The sequence below is a fragment of the Esox lucius genome, chromosome 18 (assembly GCF_011004845.1).
Source record: "Esox lucius isolate fEsoLuc1 chromosome 18, fEsoLuc1.pri, whole genome shotgun sequence".
Taxonomy (NCBI): domain Eukaryota; kingdom Metazoa; phylum Chordata; class Actinopteri; order Esociformes; family Esocidae; genus Esox; species Esox lucius.
Genome location: NC_047586.1, coordinates 7447528 through 7466253, shown reverse-complemented (window position 1 = coordinate 7466253; position 18726 = coordinate 7447528). Strand labels below are relative to the sequence as shown.

The following is an 18726-nucleotide window of genomic DNA, read 5'->3' as shown; positions in this document are numbered from 1 at the left end:
TCTTGTATAACTATATGTGTATGACTTTCCATCCATGACTGTCCATCCAACAGAAGTGTATACATATAAATGTTATGGAAATTAGTGACATTGCTGACAATTTAACAGTCCACGACGAAACCGTTGTAGGTTTGGAATATATAGCCATCCGGATGTGTTTATTAAATAATGTTATATGTCACTTTCAAAATGACGCTGGAGATTACACGGAAAGGGTGGCTCGAGATCATTTCTGAATTAGAAATCAGATTTCCTTTTTTAAGTTACAGAATGTGATGTGATTGCTAATACAACCAAAGAGTACTAAATAGTCCAGTAGCCTAGATATCTACCTGATCATTCCGCTGGTGTGACTTTCTAGTGATTACAACCGGAAGTGACTAACATTGGATTAAGGAAACGGTCCGTCTGTCAAGGAAGTCGCCGGATTAGAAATTTAGAAAATAACGCTTGCTAAAATGAAGAATTGTCAATACAATACTATCAGAATATGTTTCGCTGTCTGAAGAACTAGCTGTTTTGGGTTAGTTTAAGATAGTCGGTAAAGGGGCGAACCTTGCAGAACGGCTAAAGTACTTGTTGATTTTAGTTGGCAAGTACTGTTCATTTTAGTTGGCTTGATGTTGGTGTTTGTTGCTTGTCTTCAACTAGCTAGCAGACAACAGTGTAGCTAAGTAAACGCAATGTTCACCTAAACTGACTGAAGTAAAATGGAACGTATTCGAGTTTATCTGGAGGGTCTTAAGCAAGGATTGCAAATTGATGTCCTGCGGGACGTCGGACGTCAATATCCTGTCATCTGCTTTCTCCTGGTTTTTATGCTTTTCTCAACCGTTCTTTTAAATCGGTAGGTGGACAAAAAGTAGATATTTGTTCTCGAGTGTAATGACATCCTATGTATGTGCCATACTCATGACATTTAGCTGTTTCCTCAACTATTATGTGTAACGTCCGTCTGTTCAGCACTAGCTACTAGTACTATTGTCTTCCGTTTGGTATCACACATCTTGCTACATAGTCTGACCTTGTTTTTCTAGGTATCTCCACATTCTAATGGTGTTTTGGTCCTTCCTGGCTGGGGTGATTACATTCTATTGCTCCCTTGGTCCGGAGTCCCTTCTTCCAAACATCCTGTTCTCCATAAAGCCAAAAAACAAAGTAAGCTGCTCTGAAATAAGAAACGGGTATAAAAAGGAATGAACGGGGCGAAACAGGGAGACACTTCCTCGAACTTCGTAAATGAAGAAACACTTGTTTACGTTCTCTGTCGCAAAGCGTTTGACTAGACGCTGGGCAATATACTGTTGTGACGTTTTTTAGTTGCTTATTAACCTTCTATTAACGTAATTGGTCGTTTGTCAGTGGAGTAGCTCAAAGTAAATATTGTAACATCACTGTCTATCCCATCTCCAGCAGCAGGCGCAACAGGAGTTGTTTCCGTTGGGACACAGCTGTGCGGTATGTGGGAAAGTAAAGTGCAAACGTCACAGGTATGTCAAACACAACTATACAGTGTATATTGCTAACAGAGAAAAATGGATGGAAACGTGTGTTGTGTTGGGCAATGAACAGCCGTATCTCAGTAAAATGTTAGGATTTTGCCCTACGTAGGGTTTGGTGGAGTTCATCTGCCATCTAGTGGACACTTAGTGCTGCTGAAGGGCTTGTCCCATTCATGCATTACTAGTGAAATAAACTTCCTAATGTAGTAGGTATACCCTTCTAATGCAGGGTCAGACCCTTTTGGATACTGAGCAAACAGAATTGTTTGTGGCATGGATTATGGCATGGTGTATTTTCCACTAGCGTGGCAGCACGTGCAATTTCCAACTCTTTCTAAAGATCTTTTATTGGGTTGAGGTCTGGGGACTGCTCTGGCCACTGAAGTGTTACATGAAATCTAAACAGTAACTGTGAATGCCTCCAAGTCTTCTGCTGGCGTTATATATGGCAAGCCAGACGACTCGCTGTCTGCACGAGAGATTTTGTTTTGTGAAAGGGACTGTTTGCCTAAGGGACCTGCTGCGGACGTTATTGTGTTCCACAGGCCAACATTACTCCTGGAAAATCATCAGCCATGGTTGGACTTGAAAGTATATTCCAAAGCGGACGCTTCCATATCCGAGGTATGGTACTGGCTCATTTTTAAAAATGATGTTGATTAGAAATCCTCACAAATGCAGTTAACAATATGTTGTTGTTTGGACCTTAGGTGCTCGAGTTGGTTCTGGAGAATTTTGTGTATCCCTGGTACAGGTGAGAAGATTCAAACACAGTTTAGAATTACTACGGATATGTTTTTTTATTGTCTGGCGAAGAGAGGGGACTTGGAACGTCTATTGTTTTATGCTTTACAGGGACATCACAGATGATGAGGCGTGCATAGATGAACTGAGAATGACTTTCCGGTTCTTTGCGTCTGTGTTAGTTCGACGTGCCCAAAGGGTAATGTGAAGTTCTCGGCTGATTTGTCAGTTTTTATCCCAGACTTCATCAACAGATGCCTTTAGCATTATTTACATTTTTATATGGTATTTGCATCCACATATTTAGAATAGATAAATAGGCCCATTACATTTTCAGGTTTCACACTGTTACTGTTTTATGTAGGTCGATGTTCCCTCGATTATTTCTGGGAAAATGATGAAAGCTGCCATGAAGCATGTCGAAATCATTACAAAGGCTAAGCAGAAAGGTTGACTTTTCTTTCTTTTTATTTTCTTTCGTAGTGCACATTTTCATTGACTGAATACTTACCATTCTCCACTGCACTGCAATGTTGGTCAATAGGCCAAAGTACTATGGGAGGTCTAATGTGGTTGTGCGTGCGTGTGTGTGTGTTTCAGTGAAGACCACAGAGGGTTTGCAGCAGGCTGCTCTGGATGAATACGGTCCTGACATTCATGTTGCCCTGCGCAGTCGCAGGGATGAGCTTCTATATCTCCGGAAGCTGACGGAGATGCTGTTTGCCTATCTAATGCCCCCCAAAGCCACTGACTGCAGGTGAGCCCAACCAGCTAGGCAGTCCATGCAGCTTTCTCAGTATAGCCTTCTCTTATATCTTGTTCACCATGAATCAGTCTATTAAATTAATCAATTTTTGTTGCAGAATGTTTTTTAAACAAAACTTTAATATTATATGAAGGGGAACCTGTGTCAACAAAACACTCGATTTTAATACTTATTTAATGTATTTAAATGAACCAAGTAATGGAACACCAAATACCCTCCTGTGAAAACATGAATGCTGCATTAACTCAAATTGCTACTGTCAGGTCCATGTTTGAATTAGGTCAAATGTTCTGCCTCTGTGGACAGTTCAGCCGATGCTACAGCCTCATTAATGTGAATAATAGGTCAATGTCATGCAAAGAATCGCGCGTTGCATTAGCAGTTAGTCGGTCTGCATTTAATAATTTAAAACAAAACATGTCCATTGCATCCAGTCTAGCCTGACGTCAAATGATAACTAATACATGATGTTTTGTGTCTGAGCTGTTCTGTTAAATATCTTTGATAGACTCCTCTGTGTGTTTCCTCTGGCAGATCTCTTGCTCTGCTGATGCGAGAGGTCATGGTGGGGTCTGTCTTCCTGCCCACCATGGACTTCATGGCTGATCCTGTAAGTAGAATTTGGTAAAATTGTAGGGTATGGAAATGGTGATACCCAAACAGTTCTGAGATATTATCCATTTACTGGTGAGTGACATTCCCTCCTATTGACACATTGCGTTTGCTCCTTTTCTGTTTCAGGATACAGTAAACCTCATGGTGCTAATATTTGTTGATAAATCTCCAGTAAGTCATTTGAAAGTTTTCCCAATCCAACTGCGGAAGTGTCGTGTGGTCGTAATGTCATGCATTTCTGATTTATTGCTCTAATCTTCTTAGCCTGAACAGGCCACAGAGCCCCCGTCCACCTTAGTTCCATTCCTGCAGAAATATGCTGACCCTCGTACCAAGAAGACATCTGTAAGTGATGTAGATTAGATTCATATCCATTCCAATAACAACGGTTGTCAAATTGAGAATGTTTATAAAAATTAACATTTGATGTGTCAGCTTTGATAAACTCGGGTGTCCACAAATTCACCATTACACCATTTCCCACTATATTGGCATCTTTTTGTTTCCAAAGAAGCAGGAGTTCTTTGGAAGTACAATTGCGAAGTAGGAGTTCTTTGGAAGTACAATTGCGAAGCAGGAGTTCTTTGGAAGTACAATTTGTGAAGCAGGAGTTCTTTGGAAGTACAATTTGCAAAGTAGGAGTTCTTTGGAAGTAAAATTTGCGAAGCAGGAGTTCTTTGGAAGTACAATTTGCGAAGCAGGAGTTCTTTGGAAGTATAATTTGCGAAGCAGGAGTTCTTTGGAAGTACAATTTGCGAAGCAGGAGTTCTTTGGAAGTACAATTTGCGAAGCAGGAGTTCTTTGGAAGTACAATTTGCGAAGCAGGAGTTCTTTGGAAGTACAATTTGCGAAGCAGGAGTTCTTTGGAAGTACAATTTGCGAAGCAGGAGTTCTTTGGAAGTACAATTTGCGAAGCAGGAGTTCTTTGGAAGTACAATTTGCGAAGCAGGAGTTCTTTGGAAGTACAATTTGCGAAGCAGGATGTATTAGTAATTGAGCCTCTCTAACTCCATTTGCGGGGAGGAATAGTAGGAAATGCTGTCTGAACTCTGTCCTCTGGCTGTATGGTTAATCAGGTGCTGAAACTGGAGCTGAAGGAGATCAGGGAGCAGCAGGACCTTCTCTTCCGCTTCATGAACTTCCTGAAGCAAGAGGGGGCCGTGCATGTGCTCCAGTTCTGTCTCACCGTGGGTAAGTGCAGCCAGGCCTTCAGAGATCGTTTTAACAGGACGCCTGCACCCACATCTGTGTTTTTGTGTTTGGGTAATGTTTTTGTCTCATAGCTTCCAGATGTTGTGTGCTTAACAACCCAATGCGTCCGTATCTGTGTGGTGCCGTTCCAGAGGAGTTCAACGATAAGATCCTGCGTCCGGAGCTGAGCGACACTGAGCTGCAGCGGCTGCATGGAGAGGTGCAACACTTCCACGAGACCTACTGCCTGGAGGAGAGCGTGGACAAGATCAACTTTGACCCCTTTATCGTTGAGGAAATACGGAACGGTAACCTCTCGCCGATTAGCCCATACTTCCAATATCACAACAATAATCATTGCAGTGTGTGTTGCGATCTGCCTTTCTCCGACACAGGCTCTTACTGAAGTCCACCGAACCTACAATACATGACATAGTGTCGTGGAAATCACTAAATGGGAAAGGCACGGAGACTGTAGATTATTTTCACAAGTAAAGCTTTATTCAAGATTTGCAAACCTGGAGCAGTTAACAACACTCTCAGCGGAGTCGGGTCAAAAGCTCTCTGTTGAAGGTTGAGCTCAGGCCTACACACATTCAGTACAGCCCACTGTGCCCCCCTCCTATGCGTGGTTAGTCTACATGGCTTTGGCTTTGAAAGATAACCAGATGTTTACAGCCCTTGAGAAGTTCCGCTAACACCATAGCTTTCTGTTCTGGGCACGTCCTGTACAAGTGAGCAGAGCCGAAACACAATGGCCTCACTAAATGACTGGATTATACTTAGAATAAGCAATGTGATATTATTGTACTACAGAATAAGAACAGTTCTACCACGGTGGTCTTTTAGCTGCTGTGTTAACTCCTCCTAGCCAGGTACGTTTTGTAGTCAGCCCAGTGATCCACACCAACGGTCCCCTCCACCTTGGCTTCTGTTAGTTGCACAGGGTCCGTACCAGGGAGTGGTGAGACTGCAGACCATGCGCTGCTTGTTTGAGGCCTATGAGCATGTGCTGTCGCTGCTGGAGAACGTCTTCACCCCCATGTTCTGCCACAGTGACGAGGTGAGTCCAAGTACAGTACTAGCACTGAGCACCCGACTGTTCTGTTGTTCTAAATGGGCACAAGTAGCGTGGTATCTAGGCAGTGATGGACCGTACATGTTGTCCTTTGATGGAGTTATCCTATTTTAAAGCCTGGACATACACATACCTTAACGAAGATAATTGAATCGGAGTACAGTTTCTCGCCACACCAACGCCAGTTAGCACACTTCGAAACTGTAACCTCGTTTATGACTCTGTCTCTGCAGTATTTTCGACATCTGCTGAGGGGGGCAGAGTCGCCCAGGAGGGACTCCAGAATAAACAGGTATGTGCTCCAGGTGGCAATGTAACATTGGATAATGTTCTTCTGATCGTCTAGTTAGTTCTGTTGGGCTTATCTGTCTTTTAATGTAACCCAGACGTGTCGTCTTTACGTCTGAACAGTGACTCGTTTGGAGATATTCCACATTGTAAACAAAAGCTAAAAGTGTACTATAATTCTTATTTTTGCTAATTTAATGTGTTTAGTATGTGTTTATTATGTGTAAACCAAGTTAACATAAAAACTGTGGCAGGGGGCGGCCTTCATATTCGGGTGAATATTATAATGTATAATGGGCCTTCATTCAGACCTGTTTACATCCACCACACCCAGAAATGTCACACAAGCTTGTTAGTGGTATTTTCAGACTTTAGCTATGGGCGGGTCCTGCTGTTACCCTGACAGCCTGTAATTTATTGTGCCTGTTATTCCAGGAATAGTCTGAGTTTGGATGATATCAGGTGAGTTCTTCCAAATTGTACCAGGCCAGACTAATGTCCCACAGCTAGCTGCAAGTAGTTTTGCTGCATGCGTGCGTTCAACTTAATATACACAGAATGCTGTGAATTTAACTGCAATGGGACTGGGGGCAGGGGGGGGGGGTGAAAAACATTGTGGTAAGCTCCCATATTCAGTATGCTTTTGCAAGCGTTTTTTTGTTTATGCTTTGTTTGTTGAAGTGCAGTAACTGAATGGGAAGGGTTATGGGACTTGGTTTAAAAAATGTTTTTTATTGAGGTACTATTTTAGTTGGACCTCCTAGTTTTGATGTCAAACTTGAGCCACAGAGGAAGCAGGGAACAGATGGTGTTACTAAAAACAATCTTTGTCTCCATGTTTTCTTTGGGAACCTCCTTTGTTTTGATATCTCTGGAAAGTGCACTTATTTTGCCAACCAATACCTCCCACCCAATACCGCTGAGGATGAATCACTAGAAATTAATCTGTCTGCAAGCATGGACCCCCGTTGTGCACCACTGTCGCTCGTTGCTTGAGTGCTGTCAAACGTCTGCGTGTCGCTAGCCAGGTGCAGCATTGTGAAACGTCTGCGTGTCGCTAGCCAGGTGCAGCATTGTGTAACGTCTGCTCTCTTTGCGTGCTCATGTTCTGATTGGAAGTCGCCATGTTATTTTAACCGAACGCCGCATGAACGGTTGCTCTTTGAATTGGACTGTTTGACCGGAGCGCATACGGTCTCACAAGGCTGCTGCCTTCCTGGCTCTACTTTCTGCTGTTTTACTCATTTGTGTGCTTACTGTGTGTGCCTGTGAAGGAACACTTCAAAGCGAGGGGAGACCTTTGGCATAAGCAGGATCGGCAGCAAAATCAAAGGTGTATTCAAAAGCACCACCATGGAAGGTTCTCTACTGCCGTATTCCATGGTCGACGCCGAAGATGAAACGGTAAGAGCATTAAAACTTCCGTGACGGCGCACTTTTTTTTTTTTGTGCACTATTTTAACACTGACCACCACCGACAAAATGTGGCCACTTCCTCAATTTACCCCTTTAGTCTCACGCGTTTTAACGCTTGAACGTACAAAACCCGCACCCGAAGCCTAGCTCAACTGGTCCCGCGCGCAATCGCGTGTGTTGCAGGTGGAGGAGGCCACGATAGTGGTTGAGGACGACACGCCGGCTGAGATCAGCTCCACCCCAGGAGCCCTGAGGAACCTGTCAGCCTGGAGCATCACCATCCCCTACATTGACCTCTACGACGACGAGGTCAAGAGGGAGAGGGTCCCTGTGTTCTGTATTGACGTGGTGCGCAACGACAGGAAGGAAGGTGAGGGAGCGACTGTTAACCCCCATTTTGGATGAATTGTGTGTCACGACAGCTGCGCATCAATCATTACCTCAACCATAACGACCAGTGGCGTCGGACCGGGGGGGGGGGGGGGGTATTATGTATATAGGGCCCTAACGTGTAGAGGGGCCCTAAAATCTTGAGTAAAGAGGGGAGGGGCCCTCAGAGACCGCCTATATACGGGGCCCAGAATTATGTGCATTAGATGGTTTATGTGGTTATTCTATTCGTATCTGCTCAGTGTTAGAATTCCACCACACTTTTATCACAATTAATCTTAAGAAATGTCTTGAAACGTGGTGATGTTGGGAAATAGAACTGCTTTATTTGATGTTTTTTTTCTTAATACTGTTGATTCTGGGGATTTATTTCAGTTGGACATGAAACTGAGACTTGGTCCATCTTCAGAAGATACTTGGAATTCTACGTTCTAGAAAATAAGCTCACAGAGTTTCATGGTAAGACTTTCAAGTTCAGACAAAGGTATTGGTACTTTTCGGCTTTCGGTCCCGTGGGTAGTGAAGACAGAGCTTTTGTTTAAGCGAAAAGCATGAGGGGGCATGGTATATGGCCAGTGTGCCACCGCTGTTTGGCTCTGCAATGTACCACAAACCCCTGAAAAGGTTTATTTCTATGTTAAACCGGTGACCAAAACTTATATTTTTGTCTTAATGTTATTCCTGTCTTAGCATGGCTTTCCAGTATTCAAGGTTCAAACCACCCAGTTAATAATAGCTTGTTTTGTCCACTAATGTGGCTGAATATTTGAACTTGTTCTGTGTTGGACAGGCTCATTTGCAGATGCACAGCTTCCCTCCAAGAGAATTATTGGACCAAAGAACTGTGAGTTCTTGGCTTCTAAGAGGGAGGAATTTGAGGAGTATTTGCAGGTATTGATTCATAGCCCTGTTGCCTCGGCTTACATCCAAGCCTTTGATATAAAATGACTCCTCCAGTATCTCTGTTGATCTCATGCTTTTGATATATGTTGTGTTTTTGAACAGAGACTGCTGCAGCACCCCGAGCTCAGTAACAGCCAGTTGCTGGCTGACTTTCTGTCTCCGAACAGTATGGAAACTCAGTTCATGGAAAAGATGATGCCTGATGTCAACCTGGGTATGGTGGCCTTCATGACAGATATGTCACTTATAACAACAATGAAGAGTGTAATAACTCATGCATAAGGGCTTCATAACACAAGGACTACAGATGCCTTATGCAGTTACACTGTGCATTATAGAAAAACACTATCATCACCAGTAAGCCAGTCAGAAACTAGTATGCATCAATGAAATCAAATCTATAACACGAGAAGGACATGAAATCCCCTGGAGACGTAGATGAGATATGTGTACATGCAGCTCCATGGAAGCGGAATTTATTAATAGCTTTTTCCCCCTCCCATAGGAAAAATATTCAGGTCTGTTCCAGGAAAAATTATAAAAGAAGTAAGAGGCGTTTCCTATTGGTTATTAAAACTTACTGAGCTTCTAGCCAATACCATTATTTTTATATATATAATATTATTACTGCTCAAAAAAAATTACGGAACACTTGAATCACACATCGGGTCTCGATGAACAAAATACATTAAAGGTCAAAATCTTTATTGTACCTTGTGTTTTCTGTTGAGAACAAAATGATGTAACAACGGTCAATGGAAACCATAATCACCAACAGATTGAGGGCTGGATTCAAACTCACAGCAAAGATCTAAGTAAACAATTGAAATCACAGGCTGTTCCAACTTGCGTGAATTTCATCACGTCAACTCATAATGTGACTCAGTAGTGTGTATGGACCCCACATGCCTGTAGGCACTCCCGACAACGTCTGGGCATGCTCCTGATGAGATGGCGGATGGTGTCCTGGGGGATCTCCTAGACCTGGATCAGGGCATCAGTGAGCTCCTGGACAGTCTGTGGCGCTACTTGGTGACACCGGATCCCCCGATAGATAACGTCCCAGAGATTCTCAGTTGGATTCAGGTCTAGGGAACGTGAGGGCCAGTTAATGGCGTCAATGCCTTCGTCATCCAGGAACTGCCTACACACTCTGGCCACATGAGGCCGGGCATTGTCCTGGAACCCAGTGCCCACTGCACCAGCGTATTGGTCTGAGGATTTCATCCCGGTGCCTAACAGCAGTCAGGGTACGGTTGGCTAGCACGTGGAGGTCTGGGCGATGCTCTAAGGATGTGCCTCTCCAGGCCATGACTGACCAACCGCCAAACCGGTCATGCTGGTTGATGTTGCGGGCAGCAAAAGGTTCACCATGGTGTCTCCAGACTCTTTCATATCTGTCATGTGCTCAGTGTGTACCTGCTCTCACCTGAGAAGAGAATGGGGCGCCAGTTAGATTAGATGCAACTTTATTATCATTGAACAAGTGCAGTACAACAAAATGCAGTTAGCATCTAACCAGAAGTGCAAATAGAAGAGGGCAGAAAATGTGTATTAAGTATATGTACAGTATCTCATGCCACCCTCATGGAGTTGGTTTCTGACAGATTGGTCTGAAACATGCACACCAGTAGCCCACTGGAGGTCATTTTGTAGGGCTCTGGCAGTGCTCCTCCTGTTCCTCCTCGCACAAAGGATCAGAACCATTCCCTTTTTGGGGTTGTCCTACTGTTGCCTCTCCATTTGACCTGTTGTCACATTTGCACCAAAAAAAGTGGCATTGATTCACAATCGCCTATGCTTCCCAATTGGACATATTGATATCCCTGAAGTTTAATTGACTTAGTGATATACTGTGACGATTATGTGTTCCCTCAATTTTTTTGAGCTGTGTGTGTATATTTTTTATTAACTATTAAAGGCAGATATTATTTAGAAATAGTGTGGCCGGAGTAACATCAGTCATGGTGTTGTATGTTGTCTTTGTCTGTTCCTACCAGAAAGGACAGAACCTGGAGCCCTTTATCCAGTCCTTCTTTAACTCCTGTGAATCTCCCAAACCCAAACCCAGTCGACCAGAACTCACGATCCTTAGCTCTGCTGCGGAGAAAAGCAAAGTGAGGCAACCGCTCCAAAATTCCACCAAATATCCATCCAGCTGATCATGCAGATTAGCCTGGATCACTCCAGGGTGTGGTGATTAATAAATGAGTATTCCATAGTCACGGCTCATTTTCGTATCTCTCCACCATTAGTTGGAAGAAACTGCTTGTTGGTCTGAACTTCCCTGAAATGTCAGTTGTCTCGTTTGTCTTGTTAGCTGGTTGCTCAATTTGCTGTCAATGTAAAGATGATTCGCCTCCTTCCTGTCTGTAGTTCATCACTGACCTGTATAAAAACAACGCTAACCTGTCAGAGTGTGTGGAGAAAAAACACAATCACAACTACTTTATGGAGATGATCTCAGTCGAAGGAATGTATGACTATATGATGTTTTTGGGTAAGTATTCCACTCTCATTCTCCAATAACCAAGCGTGTAGACTTGCATACAACCAATAGTGTGTAGTAATTTTTTACAATGCAGTGGTCCCCGGGCCTTTATTTAGCTTTATATGGCTCGACCTACAGCTCGCTGAGAGTTTAATGATAGCGTTTTATAGTATGCATCCCATCAGAATGTTTTTATATTTTTTTAATGAAATGTGCTCCATGTATTGGACAGGTCGAGTAGTGTTCCACATGCCAGACTGGTTGCATCACATCCTGTCTGGCGGTCGCATCCTGTTCAAGAACACCATGGAGGCATACATGGAGAACTACATTCAGCACAAACTGGACATGATCCTGCAGGAGCACCGTGTGGTCTCTCTCATCACCATGCTCAGAGGTGTGCGTGGGTGTGTGTTTTGGGGGGGGGGGGGGGGGGGGGGGTTCATCGGAGATGATCGGATTACTTTTCATTACTTTTCATTACTTTTCATTACTTTTCATTAATTTCATATTAAGAGGCACTGAAAAAAAAAAAAATAGGAATAGCCTATAACCAATTGAACACCTTATGCGAGATCAATCAATGTTAGAGTTTACATAGCTGCCCAAAAACTGAATTTGCATTTTACCTTATGGGTTGTGTACAGTGTCTTTGGAAAGGGTTTCTAAACTGTTGCTTCCTACTTCAATATGATTGGCCTACATCTCTACATTACACGCTGAAGGAGTAATATCTGTCAGATATTCAGTCATTCCAATTAATCCAATAACTCTCGATCTTCCAGAATCTGACTTTTTAACATAACCCAAAATCTAATGATGCGTTGGCCTATTCTGTTATTTGTTTTCTTCATGTTTTTAATTGCCTCAAAAAGTTTTTGAAAAATCAATGGCAATTACTCAAAAAGGGTATTGACATTGTTGTATATAAAAATTAAGATATCCGTAGCTTTTCGCGCATAAACTAAATCTGCAGAAGTCTGATGTTTTGCTCCACAACCAACAACATTTTCAAAATGTTGCAGAAACCCCCGGCACGCGAATGCACATTTGCAATCGTGAACACCCACATAGAAATAAGATTTACCCGCGCAAACAACCTGCGATTATTGGGACCACCAGTGATGGATTTTCCAAACGCTAATTAAATAAATTAACTGTGACTATAAACCCTGCACTCATAGCTTAAAGTTGTGTTCACTGGTTATCATTGGCTGCTGACGTTATCCGCAGCCAATGATAACCAGTGAACACAATTTTCAGGAATGCAAAGCAAGCAGAATCACATGGCCGAGTCAAATGCAAATAATCATCCTTTGGCAGAGTGCTTCCCAACACACCTTTTCTCCTCAAATGTCGTGGTGAATTCCATATAATGTTTTATCTTGAAGGCAGCGCCATGTTACACCTATCTAACATAGTTGCCTAACAGATGAAACAATTCCTAAGTTGTTCGGTGCAACTCGTCCTGGCTGTGTTCGGTGCATTTGACAAATAAACCTTGAAACTTAAATAATATACAACACCACGGTAGGCCTATCGCCTATCATTGTTCAGAGAAAGATGCGTCGAGTAGATAACTAAATAACATTTTATATAGCTCGGCTAATATCGAAGATATAGCCTGCTCTGTTTTTACCATGCATCCAACCAACCAAAACCGGAGAAAGTTAAACTGGCTTCAGCCGTCACTGATCTGGTTATGCCAGCCCACCTTTGAGCGCATGACAATCACACACAACTAAGGCGCGCAATTCTTATTTTGGTTCAAATAACAATGTTTATAAAACATTAAATAATAAAATCTTATAAACAGTACAGTTTATAAACAGTACAGTTTTGGCGTTATGACTGCAAATTGTTTTCCTCTATAATTAGATGTTGTGGGTTGTTTGATGCAGACAATTTATCTGTTTAACAGAGTGCTACTGTTAAACGGGCCACACTTCTTTGATGTACTTGAACTGTCCCTCCCAGAGTTATAAAGGCTTTCAGTATTTTGGACATGTAGCAGACGCTGTTATCCAGAGTGACTTATAATAAGTACATTCCTTTTAAGGTGTCTTGTTGTCCCATTTCAGATGCAGTGTTCTGCGAGACCAGCGAGGAACGCACACCCCTAGACAAGCAGAGGAGAGCTAAGAAGGCGTTTGAAGAAATGCTAAACTACTTGCCAGGTTACACCCACTTGGCCAGCCCATTACTGTATTCTGTCATGTGCACTGCAGAAAATGGCGCCTCAAATCTTTGTTTTAAGGAGAAAAAAATTAAACCATCCTTAAGATAAGGTACATTATCCTAAAGACCATCCTTAAGAGAAGGTACATTATCCTTAAGATAAGGTACATTTTACTAATAGTGTAAACATGTTACCTCAGGTTTAGAGAGATTGATTTAAAAAAAATATATCTGAGAGTTACACCATTGTCAGGGCAATTCAAGTGTTGTCAGTATGATGTGTTGGGCTCAGAGCCCTGCTGCCCAAACATCATTTCTACAGAACCTTATTGAAATTATTATTTTTGCTAAAGGCTTATGGTTTTTCTTCTTAAAACAATTTTTAAAAACATCTGAGCGTTTAGGTCTTGTCGTTCATTTTGGCTCAGGAAGGGATCTCTGCTGCTAGCTTGCTAGTGGCCGGTAAGCCCTGGGATAATTGGTTCGGTTTGGCAATGTGATGGCAATGTCAGCAGCGGTTTCTTGGTCTTGTGGTGCTGTAGCATCTTTGCTATGATGAACACTTTGGTTTGCGCCCGTAAAGCTGTCCCCGTGGTGTCGTCACCTACTGTCAGCCTCGGGTTGTTTGTGTTGTAACGTGTCTTCTCACCTCGTAGACTTTGTGGAGAAGTGCATCGGGCAGGAGGCCAAGTACGAGGGCGTTCAGCTCCTCTTCGACGGTTTCCAGCAGCCACTTCTCAACAAGCAGGTGAGGCTGGGGCGTGGCAGACTCAATAGTTTGCCTCTGTTGTGTCCCAAAGGGCACCCTGCTTCCTTTAGGGGCTTTGGTCTATTGTAGTGCACTACATTGAGCCCGTTTGATTTGGGATTCAGCCTCTTGGGAGACATTAAACATAAAAACGAATGCCCTTGAGATTTGTTTTTGTGATGAAGTTCTAAAATAAAAGTGACTGTTGGTTGTTTTCTCCTTGTTGTCTTTGTCCACTTTAGATGACGTACATCCTGATGGATATTGCTGTTGAGGAACTTTTTCCAGAGCTTGGCAGGGTAAACCATCGACAAACAGATGTACACAGGACAGCCGTTTGTAATACGTTTGTCATAATAATTAGTAATGTTGTGTAGAACGTATCTCCTCTACCCCACTGGATCCTTGAATGTACATGTGCACGTGCACGTTTTAGAATTTGTTTATCCAACGGATGTCTGTTCCAAACTGTTTAGACATTTAAGACCCACTTATAAATGAAAATGACCAGGATGTAGGTGGTGTGCCTCTGTGCTTACGCCGTGGCGATATGTTCTCTCTTCAACAGGCACAGAGAGACTCATCAGCCCAGATGTAGTTCATGGATGTAGATGGCAGCTTCCCTTTCCTGGAGCCATGGGACAACCAGTACCCTTAGCAAATTCCTATGTCTCCACGAGCATATCGTATCAACATTCCAATGTATAATAATGCACTAATAAAACATATTTATTAATTTTACAAGGTGGTCGAAATGGGCTGTTTTTGCTTATCGACTGTGAAAACGGTGTGCTGGCAGCAGACGCTTCATTGTCATCAATATCATCAATAATGTTCAATTCAGTCTCACTCTTTTTGGGAAATAATAGGGATTTGCTTTTCTTTTTAATCGACTGCCCGTTCCTCTTTTCCCCATTCTTCAGATCCCTCAGTCAAGTGTTGAATATCAAGTAAGGATTCAACTTAAGACCTGAGAGCCTCAAAGTGATAGATTTACGTTACCCATCAATCAATCAGACATTTAGCCGCTACACAGCATGTTTAACAACTCTGATGTGGATGATGCATTACACAACCGAAAAAATAAATAAAAATAATCATCTTTCTGAACTGAGCTTCAGGACAGGAAGGAACTGTCACCGTGGGTGTAGATGTTCCCAAATCGTTTATCCTTTATGCTCATGGCACCAACACCGCATCAAATAAAGAATGTATTAGTATAATGTTTGTCTTCGAGGCAAAGCCTTAATTTTGGGAGTAGGTGGCACAATACTGAGGAACGTTCTCTAGCGTTTTGGGTCTGGATCATGGTGTGAGTTTAGCATCGGCAAAGAGAGGGAAGGCATTGCAATAAAAACATTTGAAAACATCCAGGGAATAATCAGGTTGTTTTTATGTAAGTCTTTTTTGATAAGGTCTTATTCAAGGTGAAAGGGGACTGACATGATTTGTCATGACTTTAGCCATTACATTACCAAATGCTGTACTTTCAATAAGGCTGTGACTTTTGACATCCACTGTACATGAGTTTTAAGAATCTATGACAAAACTTGAATATTTCTTCTAGCCAATAATTCCAGAGTCTGAAGAATTCTGGAAGTTGATTATGGAAAACCCAGGTGTGTAAAGCTTTTCTAGATTTACATTAGAAGATTCTGATGTAATCCCTGACGTGTTGTCTGAGGGAGGTAAAACCCTATAAACTCAAACTGTTTCAATATCCATACATTTTATTCCTGTCATACATTTTGCAGAGATACTCATGCAGTTGACTTTAGCTTGGTATTTGGGGGTTATCTTTATTATCCATTGCTTCTGTCTTTGTTTAGTCTGGTTGGGAAATCTGGTTGGGCTATACATCTGGCAATTTTCCTTTGAGCAAGCCAGTTAGCCTGGAAGGTAAACTACCAAAAGGTAGTTTCCTCTAGCCAGCAAGGTAAAAAGTCTGTAAAATGTACCCCCCAGGTTATTTTTATTAATCTGTTCTCCCACAGCTTACAATGTAAACGAGTGTCAGCAAAATGACTACATATAAATGTATAACTATACGTAAGTAATTGAAATTATCTGCATACATAAGAGTATAGGTTAGGTTGGTCTATGGAGTCCAATTAGTTCTTTTTTTTGTTTTTGGGTATAATACTGTTGAACAACGTAGCTAACAGTCAAGTTGCTTGGAAAGTCTTAAGCTCCAGTCATTGCATGGTTTGGTCTGACTTACTTCCTTTGGGCTCGGACAGGTCTGGTACCACTCACACCGTCTGAATTTGTCACATCCTGTTATGGCACCCCAATAATTAAGCAATTTCTTTTGTTTTGCATGTTTTTGTGTTGAGTTGTATTCTGCACCAGTCGAGTCATATCCCTGTTTCCTGTGTGCACCAGGAGTTCCTTTGCTGTGTGTTTGTGATTTGTTAGGAATAACTGCATATTTGGGGGGAGGGGGTCATGTATACAATTTCAAACAGATGTGGTCTCAATACAGTGCCTACGTTTTTTTGTTTGTTTCCCCCTTGAAGATGGTGGCAGGTGTTTGTGTTTTTATGGCTTTGGCCCTGCTCTGCCCCTATTCCCAATTTTACTGCCATATTTTATAGGGGAGACAACAAAAACTACCACTTTTAAAGGAATTTTGTTGGTGTCATCCATTCCTCCCCTCCTGTTCTTCTTCCCGTCATAGTGTGTATGTGGTTAGGCTTGTTAAGACTTTTCTAAGGAGATGACGTAACAGAGATCTGTTTTCAACATCAGAATAATCTATTTAATTAGCAAAATTTTCCATCACCCCTCCCAGAACCATCTCTTTAAGTCTCATGTGGGATTTACACGAGTTGTTTTCATAACTGTGTTAGTTGAGTAGACATCTTGCAGCAGCTGAAAATAGCTTATTTCCTAACAGCCTTCTTTCCATTGACGATTCTCAACAGAACTCACTGATTTCTCTCTTTTCCCATTTGGTAAAACAGAGAAGTGCATCACTACAGACATTTAATCCAGTTAGATGGGTTTGGATTTAATCAAAATGTGGATCTCTAAACACTGTTCTGATTGCTGGTGAGATTAGCCAAGCTATGTCATATTGCTAGTTAAACAGTAATTCTAAGGTATTTGATATCATTGTTTCTTTAAAACACAGATTGAATTATAGAGTGTCCTCCGTAAGTTGTGATAGTAAAATCTGAATTACAACTCATTCAGGATAAGTGTCTCGCAAAAGTATTCAGATCTCTGACTAATTATTTCATATTACTGAATTAAAAATGGTACATTAAAAGTTATCTATTTTAAAACACAACCTCAAAATGAATGATTGTAATTGCGAAAGTATTCCCACCCTGTGTTGTGCAAGCTCCCACCACATACACAGATGAAAGACATTTCCGTAATTCAAAATACACACATTGTGTTTGTTCACTTCCTGAAATCCAAGAGAAATCCTAATGACCAGAGGGAACCTGTGGCAATTCTAAACTGGAACAGCAACAGTAACTTTCCCTTCTATTGAGGGCCTAGATGTGGGGAGCAACATTTTTGAGCAAGGCCCACTTTCAATTGTTTTGACTGTGGAAAATGTAATTGTCTACATGCATTATTCCTTAGAGTTGCATCTGTGTGATCTTTGTATAACCCCTAGGGTCTCCAGTGATATTGTGTGTTTTTGACTGAAAGTGCCTGTTCAACTAGATTAGGTGCTTCAGACAGTTCCACACGGAGTAAGGCCAGATAACGGTTGGAGTTTGAGGTCACTGGGTTTGTAAACAAACAAAAAGAGGGCTGGGGCTAGGTTTGGTTCACGATAAACAAGATAACGGTAAAGATCATTAGATTCCTTCTTGAACGTTAGCCACCACGTACACCTTAACTGAGCGATATTAGCGGACCAGGTTCAGTATGTCTCCCAGCTGTAGCTGGTATTAAAAGCATTTGGGCCATCTAAACCCAAGACATTTTGAGTGTTTCCCCTGAAGAGCGGTAATTTTGAGAATATAAAAGTGAACACTTCATTTTCCCTAAATCAGCCACCGTCACAAGGCGTGTTTGACTGGCTTGCTGTCCCTCACTCACCTCCCTGTCAACTCCAACGATTTCACTAATGACCGTTATGAACTTTCTAACTTGGTGCTGACTGAAATATGTGGACAAAATTCAAGTACATTTTGAGCAAAATAACACATGCATGGTAACTCAATTGCCGATGCTGATGATGAGAAGCCATGATGAGAAACCGTGTGATAGTGTACATGGGTTACCTCAAGTTTACATATGGATCTGACACACAAGAATCGACTTTTAGCAGCATAAAAACAAAGTTTGATAGTGTGAATTCATCAACATGCTCTTTTGTCCATAGGTAGCCTCAAAACCAGAACTAAACTGACACATGCATGCCCGGTGCTATACATTACAGGTTTATGA

General features: G+C 42.1%; 1 protein-coding gene across 6 annotated transcripts; it reads left to right on the top strand.

Moving 5' to 3' along the window:
- Window positions 1-343: 343 nt before the first annotated feature.
- snx14 (sorting nexin 14) lies at window positions 344-15051 on the top strand. 6 transcript variants are annotated; one of them, XM_010882779.5, is made up of 29 exons: window positions 345-847; window positions 1038-1158; window positions 1417-1490; window positions 2048-2126; window positions 2213-2256; window positions 2358-2445; window positions 2611-2695; window positions 2847-3003; window positions 3547-3622; window positions 3754-3798; window positions 3892-3972; window positions 4704-4818; window positions 4971-5126; window positions 5757-5881; window positions 6130-6188; window positions 6620-6646; window positions 7459-7588; window positions 7784-7970; window positions 8366-8449; window positions 8781-8881; window positions 8996-9107; window positions 9399-9439; window positions 10894-11010; window positions 11270-11393; window positions 11617-11781; window positions 13466-13561; window positions 14219-14310; window positions 14553-14630; window positions 14879-15051. In XM_010882779.5, the coding sequence occupies exons 1-29, from the start codon at window positions 711-713 to the stop codon at window positions 14906-14908; spliced, it is 2826 nt and encodes a 941-aa protein (XP_010881081.2). In that variant the 5' UTR covers window positions 345-710; the 3' UTR covers window positions 14909-15051. The 6 variants fall into 6 exon arrangements, with proteins under 6 accessions (XP_010881086.1, XP_010881081.2, XP_010881085.1 ...); XM_010882783.5 differs by having other exon boundaries at window positions 346-847; window positions 1414-1490; window positions 14553-14609; XM_010882780.5 differs by having other exon boundaries at window positions 346-847; window positions 1414-1490.
- The last annotated feature ends 3675 nt before the right edge of the window (window positions 15052-18726 follow it).

Bases quoted from the DNA above. Each gene is read 5' to 3' on its own strand.
- snx14 (XM_010882780.5), top strand. From the start codon at position 711: ATGGAACGTATTCGAGTTTATCTGGAGGGTCTTAAGCAAGGATTGCAA. The intron at 11,394-11,616 runs GTAAGTATTCCA...TGTATTGGACAG, and splicing joins TGACTATATGATGTTTTTGG to GTCGAGTAGTGTTCCACATG. The intron at 11,782-13,465 runs GTGTGCGTGGGT...GTCCCATTTCAG, and splicing joins TCTCATCACCATGCTCAGAG to ATGCAGTGTTCTGCGAGACC.